The 11,326-nt window shown below is 44.5% G+C and overlaps 1 protein-coding gene across 1 annotated transcript in view; it reads left to right on the forward strand.

Annotated features, from left to right (window-relative positions):
• The first annotated feature begins 6,401 nt into the window (after nt 1–6,401).
• The window catches only part of LOC132104568 (importin subunit beta-1-like), a 28,645-nt gene continuing 23,720 nt past the window's right edge, over nt 6,402–11,326 (forward strand). The window contains exons 1-4 of the mRNA XM_059510133.1: nt 6,402–6,580; nt 7,143–7,201; nt 7,460–7,642; nt 10,027–10,227. Of these exons, the coding sequence (XP_059366116.1) occupies nt 6,541–6,580; nt 7,143–7,201; nt 7,460–7,642; nt 10,027–10,227 (483 nt within the window). The 5' untranslated portion in view covers nt 6,402–6,540. The remainder of the gene's footprint in view (nt 6,581–7,142; nt 7,202–7,459; nt 7,643–10,026; nt 10,228–11,326) is intronic.

Below are 11,326 nucleotides of genomic sequence, written 5' to 3' on the forward strand. Positions count from 1 at the left end.
CGCCTCAGGGTGTGGCCGATCATGGAAGCACCAATAACACCACGTCTGCCAACCACAGCAGACCAATCACTGCAGCGATCTGGGAGTCCCGCCTCCCTGTATATAAACCGCAGCTACCTGCCATTTAGTCATTCTCGCTCTCTTCCCTGTGAAGATTTCGGAAGCTGTCCTCAGCAGACTTTGGGAATTATAGCTAAACAGTTTATCTGCATCTCTTGCTTGGGTGCTAAACATGCTCAGACTGCGATGTCCAGCCCCGAGGGCTGTCCCCACTGCGCGACGTTCTCATTCGATTTGGGGATGGCAGATCCTCGCCCTGTAGAATAATTTGTGGTGAATCATTTGCATCCGAGCCGCAGGGCAGCGCTCTCTTCAACCGGGGCATCGTTGCTAGGAAAAACAGAGCACTTCGCCGCCTCTGTTTTTCATAGATTTATAAATCTTCTGCACTGGCCGTACATCCCTCCTTACAGCCTATCAAGCGGAGTTACTAGAGGAGATGGGGCGTCAGCTGGACTCCGGTTCTCCCAACCCAGCGCTCTGGGAGGAAACCTGTGCACGTCCCGCGAAGCAGTTCAAAGCTGGGGTCGGAGTATGGGCTTAGCAGTTGTGGGAGAGAGATCACTATGGCTGGGTTTGCCATGCCTCTTTGACAAAGAAAAAGTGGAGTTTTTGGATGCCCCTATCGATCCAAAGGCCATGTTCGGCGTGACAGTGACAGCCATGCGTCAGCAATGTGACCTGCGGAAAAAAGAGGGAGAAGCATTCGAGCCGACAGCTCATCCTTATCAACCAAGCCGTCCGAATTTCAGGCCTTCAGGTAGAGGAGGTCATTCGGATTATCAACCTTCCCGTCCTGTTCCACCACAACAGCCAGGAAGCACGGGACCTCAGTCAAAGCCTGGTTTCATGAAACCGAAACAATCATTTGCAGCCGCAGCAGCGAAACACCCGTCGGCCCCGCCTCGGAGGAACAAAAAGAGGTGGTCGACCTGAGACATCAGTTTGGCAACGAGAAGGGCTTGGAGACAGCACTCAGGGTTTCTCTGTCCCATCCCGTCAAAACGATTACTTTCTTCCTCCCGCGTGGAAATGGAGAAGGAAATTAAATTTGCAAAGTGTTTGTATGGGCAGTTCAAAGTTCAGTGTCCACGGGAAAATGTCCCATGTTTTCCTGGCACCCCCCCAAAGAATTGTCTCTCCCTCCACTAACGAGGTTGGTTCTGAGGGAGGCAGAGCATCTCATCACAAATAAAGTTTTTTCTGTCGCATCCAAGCCACTATTAAACCTCCTGGGATAAATGGAGTGGTAATTTCAGTGGCCCAAGGGGAAGCAGCTCATGTTTTAGAGGAAGAAATCATTATATCTGGATGATCTGCTCATCTGTGCGCTGTCTCCGCATCAAGCAGAGAGCGATACACACACACTAGTGACACATCAGGAGAGATTAGGTTTCAAGATAAACCAAATAAAGGGCTGTCTAATTCCTTCACAGGTAATAGTCTACTTGGGTCTCAAGTTGAATTCAGTGAGGTTTCGAGCGTTCCTATCAGAAGAACGCATCAAAACATTTCTCAACTGCTTCAACAAGGGAGTTTAGTCTCTTTCAGAATGTGTCTTTGACTACTGGGTCTGATGGTCTCAACGGTGTCAGTGGTTCCCCTGGGACTGCTGAGAATGAGGGATCTTCAGAACTGAACAGTGTCACAGGGCATTCGCCCCACGAGCCGTCTCAGCCACAGAGTGCGTGTCTCACCAGAATGCATGAGCGCTCTCTGTCATTGGAGAGCCCGTCTTTTCTCAGGACAGGATGTCCTCTGGGTCCTGTACTATTGAGGAAAGAGGTGACAACAGATGCATCTCTCACGGGCTGGGGGGCAGTTTTCAAGGGCAGAACATTGAGGGGAGTTTGGTCTCAGGCACTGAGAAAGAAGCACATAAATTTACTAGAACTACTGACAGTGTTACTAGCTCTGACACATTTTGTGCATTTTCTCAAGAATGATCATGTATTGGTCAGGACAGACAATACAACGGTGATAGCCTACATAAACCGACAGGGAGGAGTGCGTTCTCACAAACTTCACTTGTTAGTGAAAGACCTGATTATGTGGAGCAGCAGGAACCTCCTGTCATTACGCGCGACACATGTTCCAGGAATAATGAACAGGGGAGCAGATCTACTGTCCAGAGGGAATCTTCTGTACGGGGAGTGAAACTGCTCTACGGCCAGCCATGGCCATTACCAGCGCGCAGGGATCTTCTCTCACAAGCACGGGGGGGAAATAGTTCACCCCGCCCCTCAGAAACTAGCTCTCTGGGCCTGGCCCGTGAGAGGCTAAATCTGAATGCAGCTGGGTTACCTCCGAAAGAGATTGAGATGATTCAGAACGCGAGTGCTGCCTCAAGGCGCTCTTTATATAATCTCAAATGGAGGGTGTTTGAGGGTTTGTGAGCAGATAGGAACATAGTTCCTATCTGCAGTTAGGGGTTCCACATCGGTTACACCCAGTGTCGAAGTCCCTTTTAGAAGTGACCCTGCGTTTGTACCCAAAGTGTTTGGTGACGCTGGTGCAGTTCAATCAGTGGACCTGCTAGCTTTTCATCCACCACCCTTTGCATCCCCAGAGGAGGAGAGGTTACACATTTTATGTCCTGTTCGTACTCTGCATATGTATGTTCAGAGAACACATACACTTCGTAAGATAAATCAGCTGTTTGTCTCGTGGGCTGACTCCTACAGAGGAAGACCTATCTCCCGTCAACGCCTTTCTCATTGGGTGGTGGAGGCTATCATATTATGTTACAATAATTCGGATTTGGAGCCCCCAATAGGACTACGAGCACACTCTACTAGAGAAATGGCTACTTCCAGGGCTCTGTTTAGAGGCATCTCTATTCAGGAAATTTGCGCGGGAGCCAGCTGGTCTTCTCCGCACACATTTGCTTGTTTCTATAGACTGGATGTGACACAGCCCTCTCTAGCCCATTCAGTTCTGGGAGTGAGTGGTCAGGTTGTATAATGCAATTTTATTAAAGGACGAGTTCCTCATATTATTCTCAGGGCTTAAAGTTCTCCAGCACCGTGCCGGATATACGGCGTGCAGCGTTTAATCCTACCTACATTAAAAAAAATAAAATAAAAAATCTTGTTGATTGATATCACTTTTGAATCGATGCGTTCGCCTACCAATGGTATGACATTAACTAACATTAGTAGCCAGTCAGAATGTTTTGCTTTTATAAACACATAATAGTATTCAATTGCAGAGTCGCAGCTCTGATCAATGGAGAAGCGCGACAAAAAGCTGTATGGCGAAATGATCAAATATATCCATCTAGCACGTATTTACATAGAAAAGCTCATTATAAAGCAGCGGAGCTTTGTAAACAGCTCAGAGTAATCATGTCATCTCCATAAGAATGATATGATTGCCAAAACATATTTATCGGGATTTCTGAAACGGTCCTGTTCACACATGATCTATTAATGGTAACTTTACCAGTAATTACCAGTAAAGACTGAATGTGTGAAAGGGGCTAAACTCCCTTAATTGCTTAATGTAATCTGGAAAAACAGTGTGCATTATATCACTAGATTTCTAACGTGAATCATTTATAAACCTTTGCCAACACAGAAGATATATCAACCTATGTCTAAATATGCCATTGTATTGTACATCGCGATTTCAAAATAAATGTTTCTGCAGGTGGCCAAATATTAAAATGTAATGGATTTAAACACTGTTTAATCAAGCTGTAAAGTGAAACGTCACCAGGCCGTTGGCGTCCTCTGCAGGTGTTTGTTTTAATACATAATGTACTAAAGTTATGTTCATTTTATATATATAGGCATATTACATTATGTATTTTAACAGTGTTGTTCAATACAATCTTGTAATTTCTTGGTTTTGATGTTTTATTTGAGCCAATTATTATTGCCTCATTGTTAGTTTATATATAAATAGTCATACTAAAGCCTGGTTTTCACTTAAGTCTGTTTGTGTTACAAAAAAATAAAATAAAAATAGTTTTACTCAGTTGTCAGAATAATCAGTAGATTAATTAATTCCCAAAAGAATCATTAGTTAAAATATTTCTAAATACAACTGCATTGTTTTACTTTTTGTAATGAAAAGACAAACATTTTGTTGAAAACTTCTTAAGCAGTATTAAAATATTGTCACATTCTAGTGAACCAAGGATCTGTACTTGGTCTCATCTCATGAGCTAAGTGTAGTGTTACACCCCTAGTGTCAGTACGCGATGATATAGCTCATAATTTTCCAAGTGTATGATGCAGCTTTCATTCTGCAGGTCAATCATATATTCATGAAAAAGAAAATCAGTTTAAACAAAGCAATAACTTTGCCATAGTATCCTTTCAAATGTTAAAGTTGTCACAGTCATTGCATGCTTTGCATGTGCTGCCCTGCTCCGCACCCAGAAAAAAGTTCAGGCTCAGGATTTTTTTTTGCTTTAACCCCAGTATTCTGTTTTCACCTCCATTGGGAGCTATGATTCAGATAATTACACAGCCGTTCTTAGTCTGCTTGTCAGCATATCGGCAATACAGGAGTCATCTATATCCCATATAGTGACATGACATTCAGCCAAGTATGGTGAACCATACTCAGAATTTGTGCTCTGCATTTAACCCATCCGAAGTGCACACACACACTGTGAACACACACACACACACACACTGTGAACACACACCCGGAGCAGTGGGCATCATTTATGCTGCAGCGCCCGGGGAGCAGTTGGGGTTCGGTGTCTTGCTCTAGGGCACCTAAGTCGTGGTATCGCCAGCCCAAGACTCGAACCCACAACCCTAGGATTAGGAGTCAAACTCTCTAACCACTAGGCCACGACTCGGTGAGATAGTGAACGAATGTTAGATAGAGAACATTAGTTTACTGACGTAACCCCCGGTTCTCTGATAACATGAAGTGAGGTATCTCACAAACATTTCCCTCCTTGCCTGTCCTGCACGGAGAAGAGATATACAGAGAATGACGAAATGGCAGGTAGCTGCGGTTTATAAACAGGGAGGCGGGACTTCCCTGATCGCTGCAGTGATTGGTCTGCTGTGGTTGGCAGACGTGGTGAGGCGTTCCCATAGTGAGATACTGAACGAATGTTATCAGAGAACCGGCGTTACGTCAGTAACCTAATGATTATTTGCTTGTGAGTGAGTTAAATTCAAATTCACTTGACACTTTATTAGCAAGCTTACACAATGTTAAGGATGGGATGGCTGCACATTGTTTAAAACTTAATGAAAATAAAACCAATGAAAAGAAAGCATGAGGTGCTGCAGTGCTTGAATGCAACTTCTTTGACTGGTTTTGTTAAATCTAATGTAAAAAATGTGGGATTTGTTCTGGAGAGTGATTTAAAGTTGGACAGACAAATTAACACTGTGACGGGATCTTGTTTTTTAGTCTGTTAACTAAGACTAAACCATTTCTATCTAGTTCAGATTTTGAGAGAGCAATTACGTTTATTGTCTTTTCTGGAAAGGATTATTGTAATTCCCTTTATTATGGAGTAGATGTTTGAGCACTTATGCGTTTATGGAAAATCCAAAATGCTGCAGCAAAAATGATCAAGTCAGCAAAGAATTATGAATCTGTGACTTAATTTCATTAAAGTGGCTGCCAGTGCGATAAGATCCTTGTAACCTGGCTCCGGTGTGTTTGTCTGGTCTGGTGGGATCTACACCCCTCTAGATGCCTGAGATCAGAAGATCATCGTCTGCGGTGCACTAGCAGGACCAGAGATAATCACACAGGGGACAGAGACTCTCAGTCTCTGAGATCTGAACAATCTTACACATTCACAGAAGTGTTAAACAACATCTTTTACAGGAAAACACAGAGCTTCTTCAAATGGGTGGATATGTCTATCTCTGTCAATCTCTTGTGTTTGTTTGTTTAGTTTGTGACTGTCAAGCACTTTGGACAAGGTGTGTTGTATTAAACTGTGCTATATACATAAATAAATATGATCCTGATATGGTACACCTGTGAGGTGGATGGATGAGAAGGGCTCACTAACACAGATTTAAACAGATTTGTGAACAATATTTGAGAGAAATAGGCTTTTTGTGTACATAGAAAAATTAATGGATCTTTGAGTTTAGCTCATGAAAAATGGGGGCAAAAACATAAGTGTTGTTTATAATTTTGTTCAGTGTATAGAACTCAAATCAAATTTGTGTTTGGCTGTTATGTGGAGCTCATTTCATTCATATCAATGATCTCTACATCAATAACCAACTGTATCCAGCAAGTGCCCAGTCTGTCGGTGACGCTCAGAAGCCGCGTGCGTCGTGACGCAGCGGGTGGGCGGGACTCTGACGTCAGCGCGTGATCTCGTTCGGCGGGCGGGAGTTCCGCGCGGCCTTTTCCTCGCGACAGCGGCAAACCGCGAGAACTGCTCGTCTTCGGTTTTAGGCGTGGACGCGATTCTGAGTGCAGTCGACCGATCCACTCGTTCCTGTATCCTGTCACTGCGGATCTCGTCGCGTCAGGATGGAGCTGATCACAATCCTCGAGAAAACCGTGTCTCCAGGTAACGTTCCGCGCGCCTCACGCGGAGGTGATCGAGACTGAGCGAAGGCCCCGCGACGCGTCTCACATGTGAACCGCTGCTTAGACATCCGCGACGCGTGTTAACTCTACACACCGGCGACACGAGCTTGCGTCGCGTGACGAGTCTCTGGTGAGGTGATTGTGAGCGGTCGTGTGATGACCGAAAGCTGTCGGTCACGCGTCCGTGCGTGAGCTGCGGTTGAACGCTTTGTCGCGCGTGTTTAGAGCCGCTGTAAACTCATTAGCCGGTTAGCATGCTAGTCAGGAAGTGGCTAGGTGTTAGCATGGCTAGCACGCAGTCATCCTGTGCTATGAGCTTCGGAAAGTTTCAGAGTTTGCGGCTTACGATTGTAGTGTTCTGGAAGTCTTGGGCTCGCGGACACATGTGAGACGCGGGCGCGCGGCGCGCGAGCTGTGTTGAGTCCGGCGCGGCGCGTGAGCTCGCGGAGCCGCGTGTGGCGGGAGATGAGTGTCGCGTCGCGGACACGCACGTCGCTGCTCTCTTGCAGAAGTGTTGATTCTCGGCTGTGGTTGATTTTCAGATCAGAATGAGCTGGAGGCGGCGCAGAAGTTTCTGGAGCAGGCGGCCATCGAGAACCTGGTGATTAACCCTCTCCTCTTCTCCTGATGCCCAGAATCAAGCTCTGTCTAGTTAGTGTACACGAGGAAGCAGCTGTAGATTGGCCTGTCTGTGCTGAGCTCAAGCACATCTGAATACTAGCCGAGCGCTCCACTCTTTTGCATGATGCATCTATTTGTAGTTTTGTGAAGTTCCTCTGATGTTTCCAGATCTGTATCTCTAGCTAATCACTGCAGATGCTCTGAGCTCATGTAGATCCACCGTCTGTGTTGGTTTCAGCCGACCTTCCTGGTGGAGCTGTCCAAGGTGTTGGCGAACCCTGGAAACACACAGGTGGCCCGGGTCGCGGCCGGCCTGCAGGTCAAGAACTCGCTGACCTCCAAAGACCCGGATGTGAAGACACAACACCAGCAGAGATGGCTGGCCATCGACTCCAGCGCACGCAGAGAGATCAAGAACTACGTGAGCACACCCTTTTTTACACCAACAAAAAGTTATTAAACTATATAAACACAAGAGCATTATATGTAAGTATGGAAGAAGATAAAATAATTAGATGTGCAGGACAGTATACTGTGGACTTAATAAATATAAAGATGAGCAGGAAATGTACGAGAGGAGAATGTGCAAACAGGTTGGACAGGGAATTTACACCGCAGCAATAGAGGTAGTAAAAAACTATTTTCTATAAATAGTTAAGTATCTTATTGATAATTAAGTGAAGTCATGTTTGAGTTTAGGAGCCTGATGGCCTGGGGAAAAACTCCTACGTCTCTCAGTATTCACTCTTAGGCAATGTTCCCTTTAAATTCTTTCTTTCTTGCTGCGCAAAACTTTTCTCTGTTGGGCGGACATTTCGGTCCCTGAGCAAAACCAAATCTTTTTACCTCACCTGTACAGCGGACGCACAAAACAGTGTACCTTTTAACTTTGATGTGCTATCTATTTTATATATGTGCTATTTCTATTCATTTGACCCTTGATGTAACTATATGATGAACATTTTAGTTTACCTGAGAATTTATTTTTTACAGTATACACTGGCATTCAAAAGTTTGGAATCAGTAAATCTTTCAAAGAAGTTTCTTAGGCTCATCAAAAAGACTGATTATTATTATTTCACAAAATAATTGTGAAATATTATTGGAATTTAAAATAAAAGTTTATACACTTTAAAATATAATTTATTTATTCCTATAAATCAAAGCTGAATTTTCAGGGTCACATGGTTAAAAAATATTAGAATATTTATAAATATATTATAAATATTCAAATATTATAAATTGCAATAGTCTAATAGTTCACAATATTACTGTTTTATTCTGTAATTTTAATCTAATACAGCCTTGATGAGCATAAGTGACTCCATTATAAAACAAGGTCAATTATTTATAAGCTTCATAATATAGGCCTAACATAATCTAATCTAATATGAAAACTAACGTAAGCATTTAAACTGTGATCTGAAATGTAAATATTTTCAAAGAAAAACAACGTGTACATGAATTCTTCTATATCTAAACATCCCTATGAAGCCTGACTGTAAATCCATTCTGTTCCCATCACACGCTATTTCCAGCACTTAATCAAGCCACTCTTCTTTAAGACATGAGGATGTTTTATTTGACGTGTCATTGCGTTTGCGTTGACTCTCGATTAGAGCCGTTTCGTCCACACGGTCCACTGAAGTACACTATTCGGTTTCCACAGCCACTCATTTGGGGCACATCGTTCTCTTTCAAACCTGTAAACCGCATTCACCGGCTCTAATTCTACAGTAACATCAACTTTATAGTGTTAACCCGATCACTGATATTCTTTCGTTTTTACTAAAATACTATGAAATGGCTTCCCCAACTCATTTTTGCGTGTGCACTGCACATTATTTCTTCTGGGCGTCCGCAGTGGAAGAAGTACGCAGCTTCGAGGGAACATTGCTGTTAGGCTACAGAAGCAAAAGTGAAAAGACAGTAACTGGGGTGGATGGAGTCCTGGATGACTTCAACAGCTCTGCTTCTGCAGTGTTTGAGGTCGATGTCCCACAGAGAAGGGGGAGCAGACCCAGAGATACACACAACTCTCTGCAGGGCTTTGACTGGGGCTGTTCTCATACAGGGATCACAGTGTACATCTCATATTCATTACAGAGAGCTCACCATGTACTGCCTCTGTCTTAACAACAAAGGGTGCGACCGAATAAAGTTCAGACTTACCAAGTAGCTAGTAGTTCCTGATCCTGGAGTGTGTTCCAGTTTGAGATCCTCCAAGCGTCTGGTGCGAGCGGATCATGGGGATCTTCGTGTCACATCATGGAAGCAGATGAAGGCAGCGATGGATTCATCTGATCTCATCCTACTGCTGATATTAATGATCATCTGATCACAAGGATTTCAGTGTTATCAGATCATTAAGATTGTTTTGATCAAAGCAATTACAGACTTAGTGAAGCAGATGAGGACACTGTGATCTAATAAACTGAACTGAACTCGCTCCACAGCGCCACCCAGAGCCTTCACTTATAACTGACTGTTAGTTTGCTGCTTAGAGAGGTTCATCCAGAAATGATCTCCTCCCCTCAGGGCGTCCTGGGTGTGTCTGACATTCCTCTTTCAGACGAACACAATCATAGTTATATTAAAACTGTCCTGGCTCTTCCAAGCTGTAGAATGGGGGTGTTAATACAGGCCTTCTGAAGCTAAACAATGTGCTAGTGTAAGAAATATCTAGATTTATTCAAATGTCCAGCTTCAGCAGCAGGTGTTTGAGTGTATGATGTGTAAATCTGTATTCCTGTGGTCATTGACCCGGATCCGTGTGTGTGTGTGTGTGTGTGTGTGCGCGCGCAGGTGCTGCAGACTCTGGGCACAGAGACCTACCGGCCCAGCTCGGCCTCTCAGTGTGTGGCTGGCATCGCCTGCGCAGAGATCCCTGTTAACCAGTGGCCCGAGCTCATCCCTCAGCTGGTGGCCAACGTGACAGACCCCAGCAGCACCGAGCACATGAAGGAGTCCACGCTGGAGGCCATCGGATACATCTGCCAGGACATCGTGAGTGCCGTCCCACACACACATCACTGCTTGTGCACATCTGCACATCTCGTTTTACACTTCCTGCATGTGTCCTGAACCTTAAATCAGTTAATAATGATGTGAACCATGCTGATTCACACTGAGGCTCCATGTGTGTTCATCCCTTCCTCGAACACAGACTCTGGGGTCAGTGCACTGCTCCTTACGACACAAGAGACTGTGTCGTCCAGTCACAGCTAACTGTCACACACACACACACTCAATGGACCCTTTTCACAAGACTGTGCTGATGTTTCAACAGTCATGGGCTTCGTAAAGGTTTTAGGAGCGCTAGTTAATGCTAATGTGACCTCGTTCTCTCTGACTGCTGTTATCTGTAGGGCTGCACCAGAGGTGTGTTAATCAAATATTCGTTCAGTGGGTTGGCGTTTTGATTTTCAGTTTTGTGATTTCACGTCAGTTTTGTGAACCTCTGTGAGATGGACAGTGTTTACAGTGGGGTGAGCGGCTGTCAGGACGGTCAGGTACAGGTACAGGTACAGGTAGCGTTCGACAGCGGGGAGAGCCTGATGTACCCACAGCTGTTTCTCCACAGCTGGCTAAGAGGAAGGGTTCAATGTAAAATAATAAACATGTCTGAGACTGTCTGGTCTTATTATACCTGTTGTTGCCTTCTGTTAAATTGACTGTTCACGTCAAGTTGTCTTTTTTTCTCTTATTGAACGAGTTAAAATGAAAAAAAATGTATCCGATAAAGAGTCCCAAAAGCCATAAATATCTGATCATGGTCCATATCTCTGTTTATATCACACCGGTGTTAACAAGGCAATGACGTCTCATTTATACATCGTTCCAAGAGCTGTGTAACGAGCCCCACATGTGTCCGTGTGGGTCAACACGAGTTCAGCCCCATAGCAGCTTCTGATTCTGCTGTCTCTCCTGAAGCCCACACAGAAGAGACTCCAGCTGTAGTTCATCGTCCGGCCGCTAGAGAGAATCAGTCCCATAGACTCCACGTTAAACCGCCCGACTTGCAGCAGAAAAAACATGTTTACAGCTCGGTGCAAAACTTGAGAAGGGGTGAATTTCTTTCTAACTCATCCGTTTAAATTATATT

The sequence above is a fragment of the Carassius carassius genome, chromosome 25 (assembly GCF_963082965.1).
Source record: "Carassius carassius chromosome 25, fCarCar2.1, whole genome shotgun sequence".
Taxonomy (NCBI): Eukaryota; Metazoa; Chordata; class Actinopteri; order Cypriniformes; family Cyprinidae; genus Carassius; species Carassius carassius.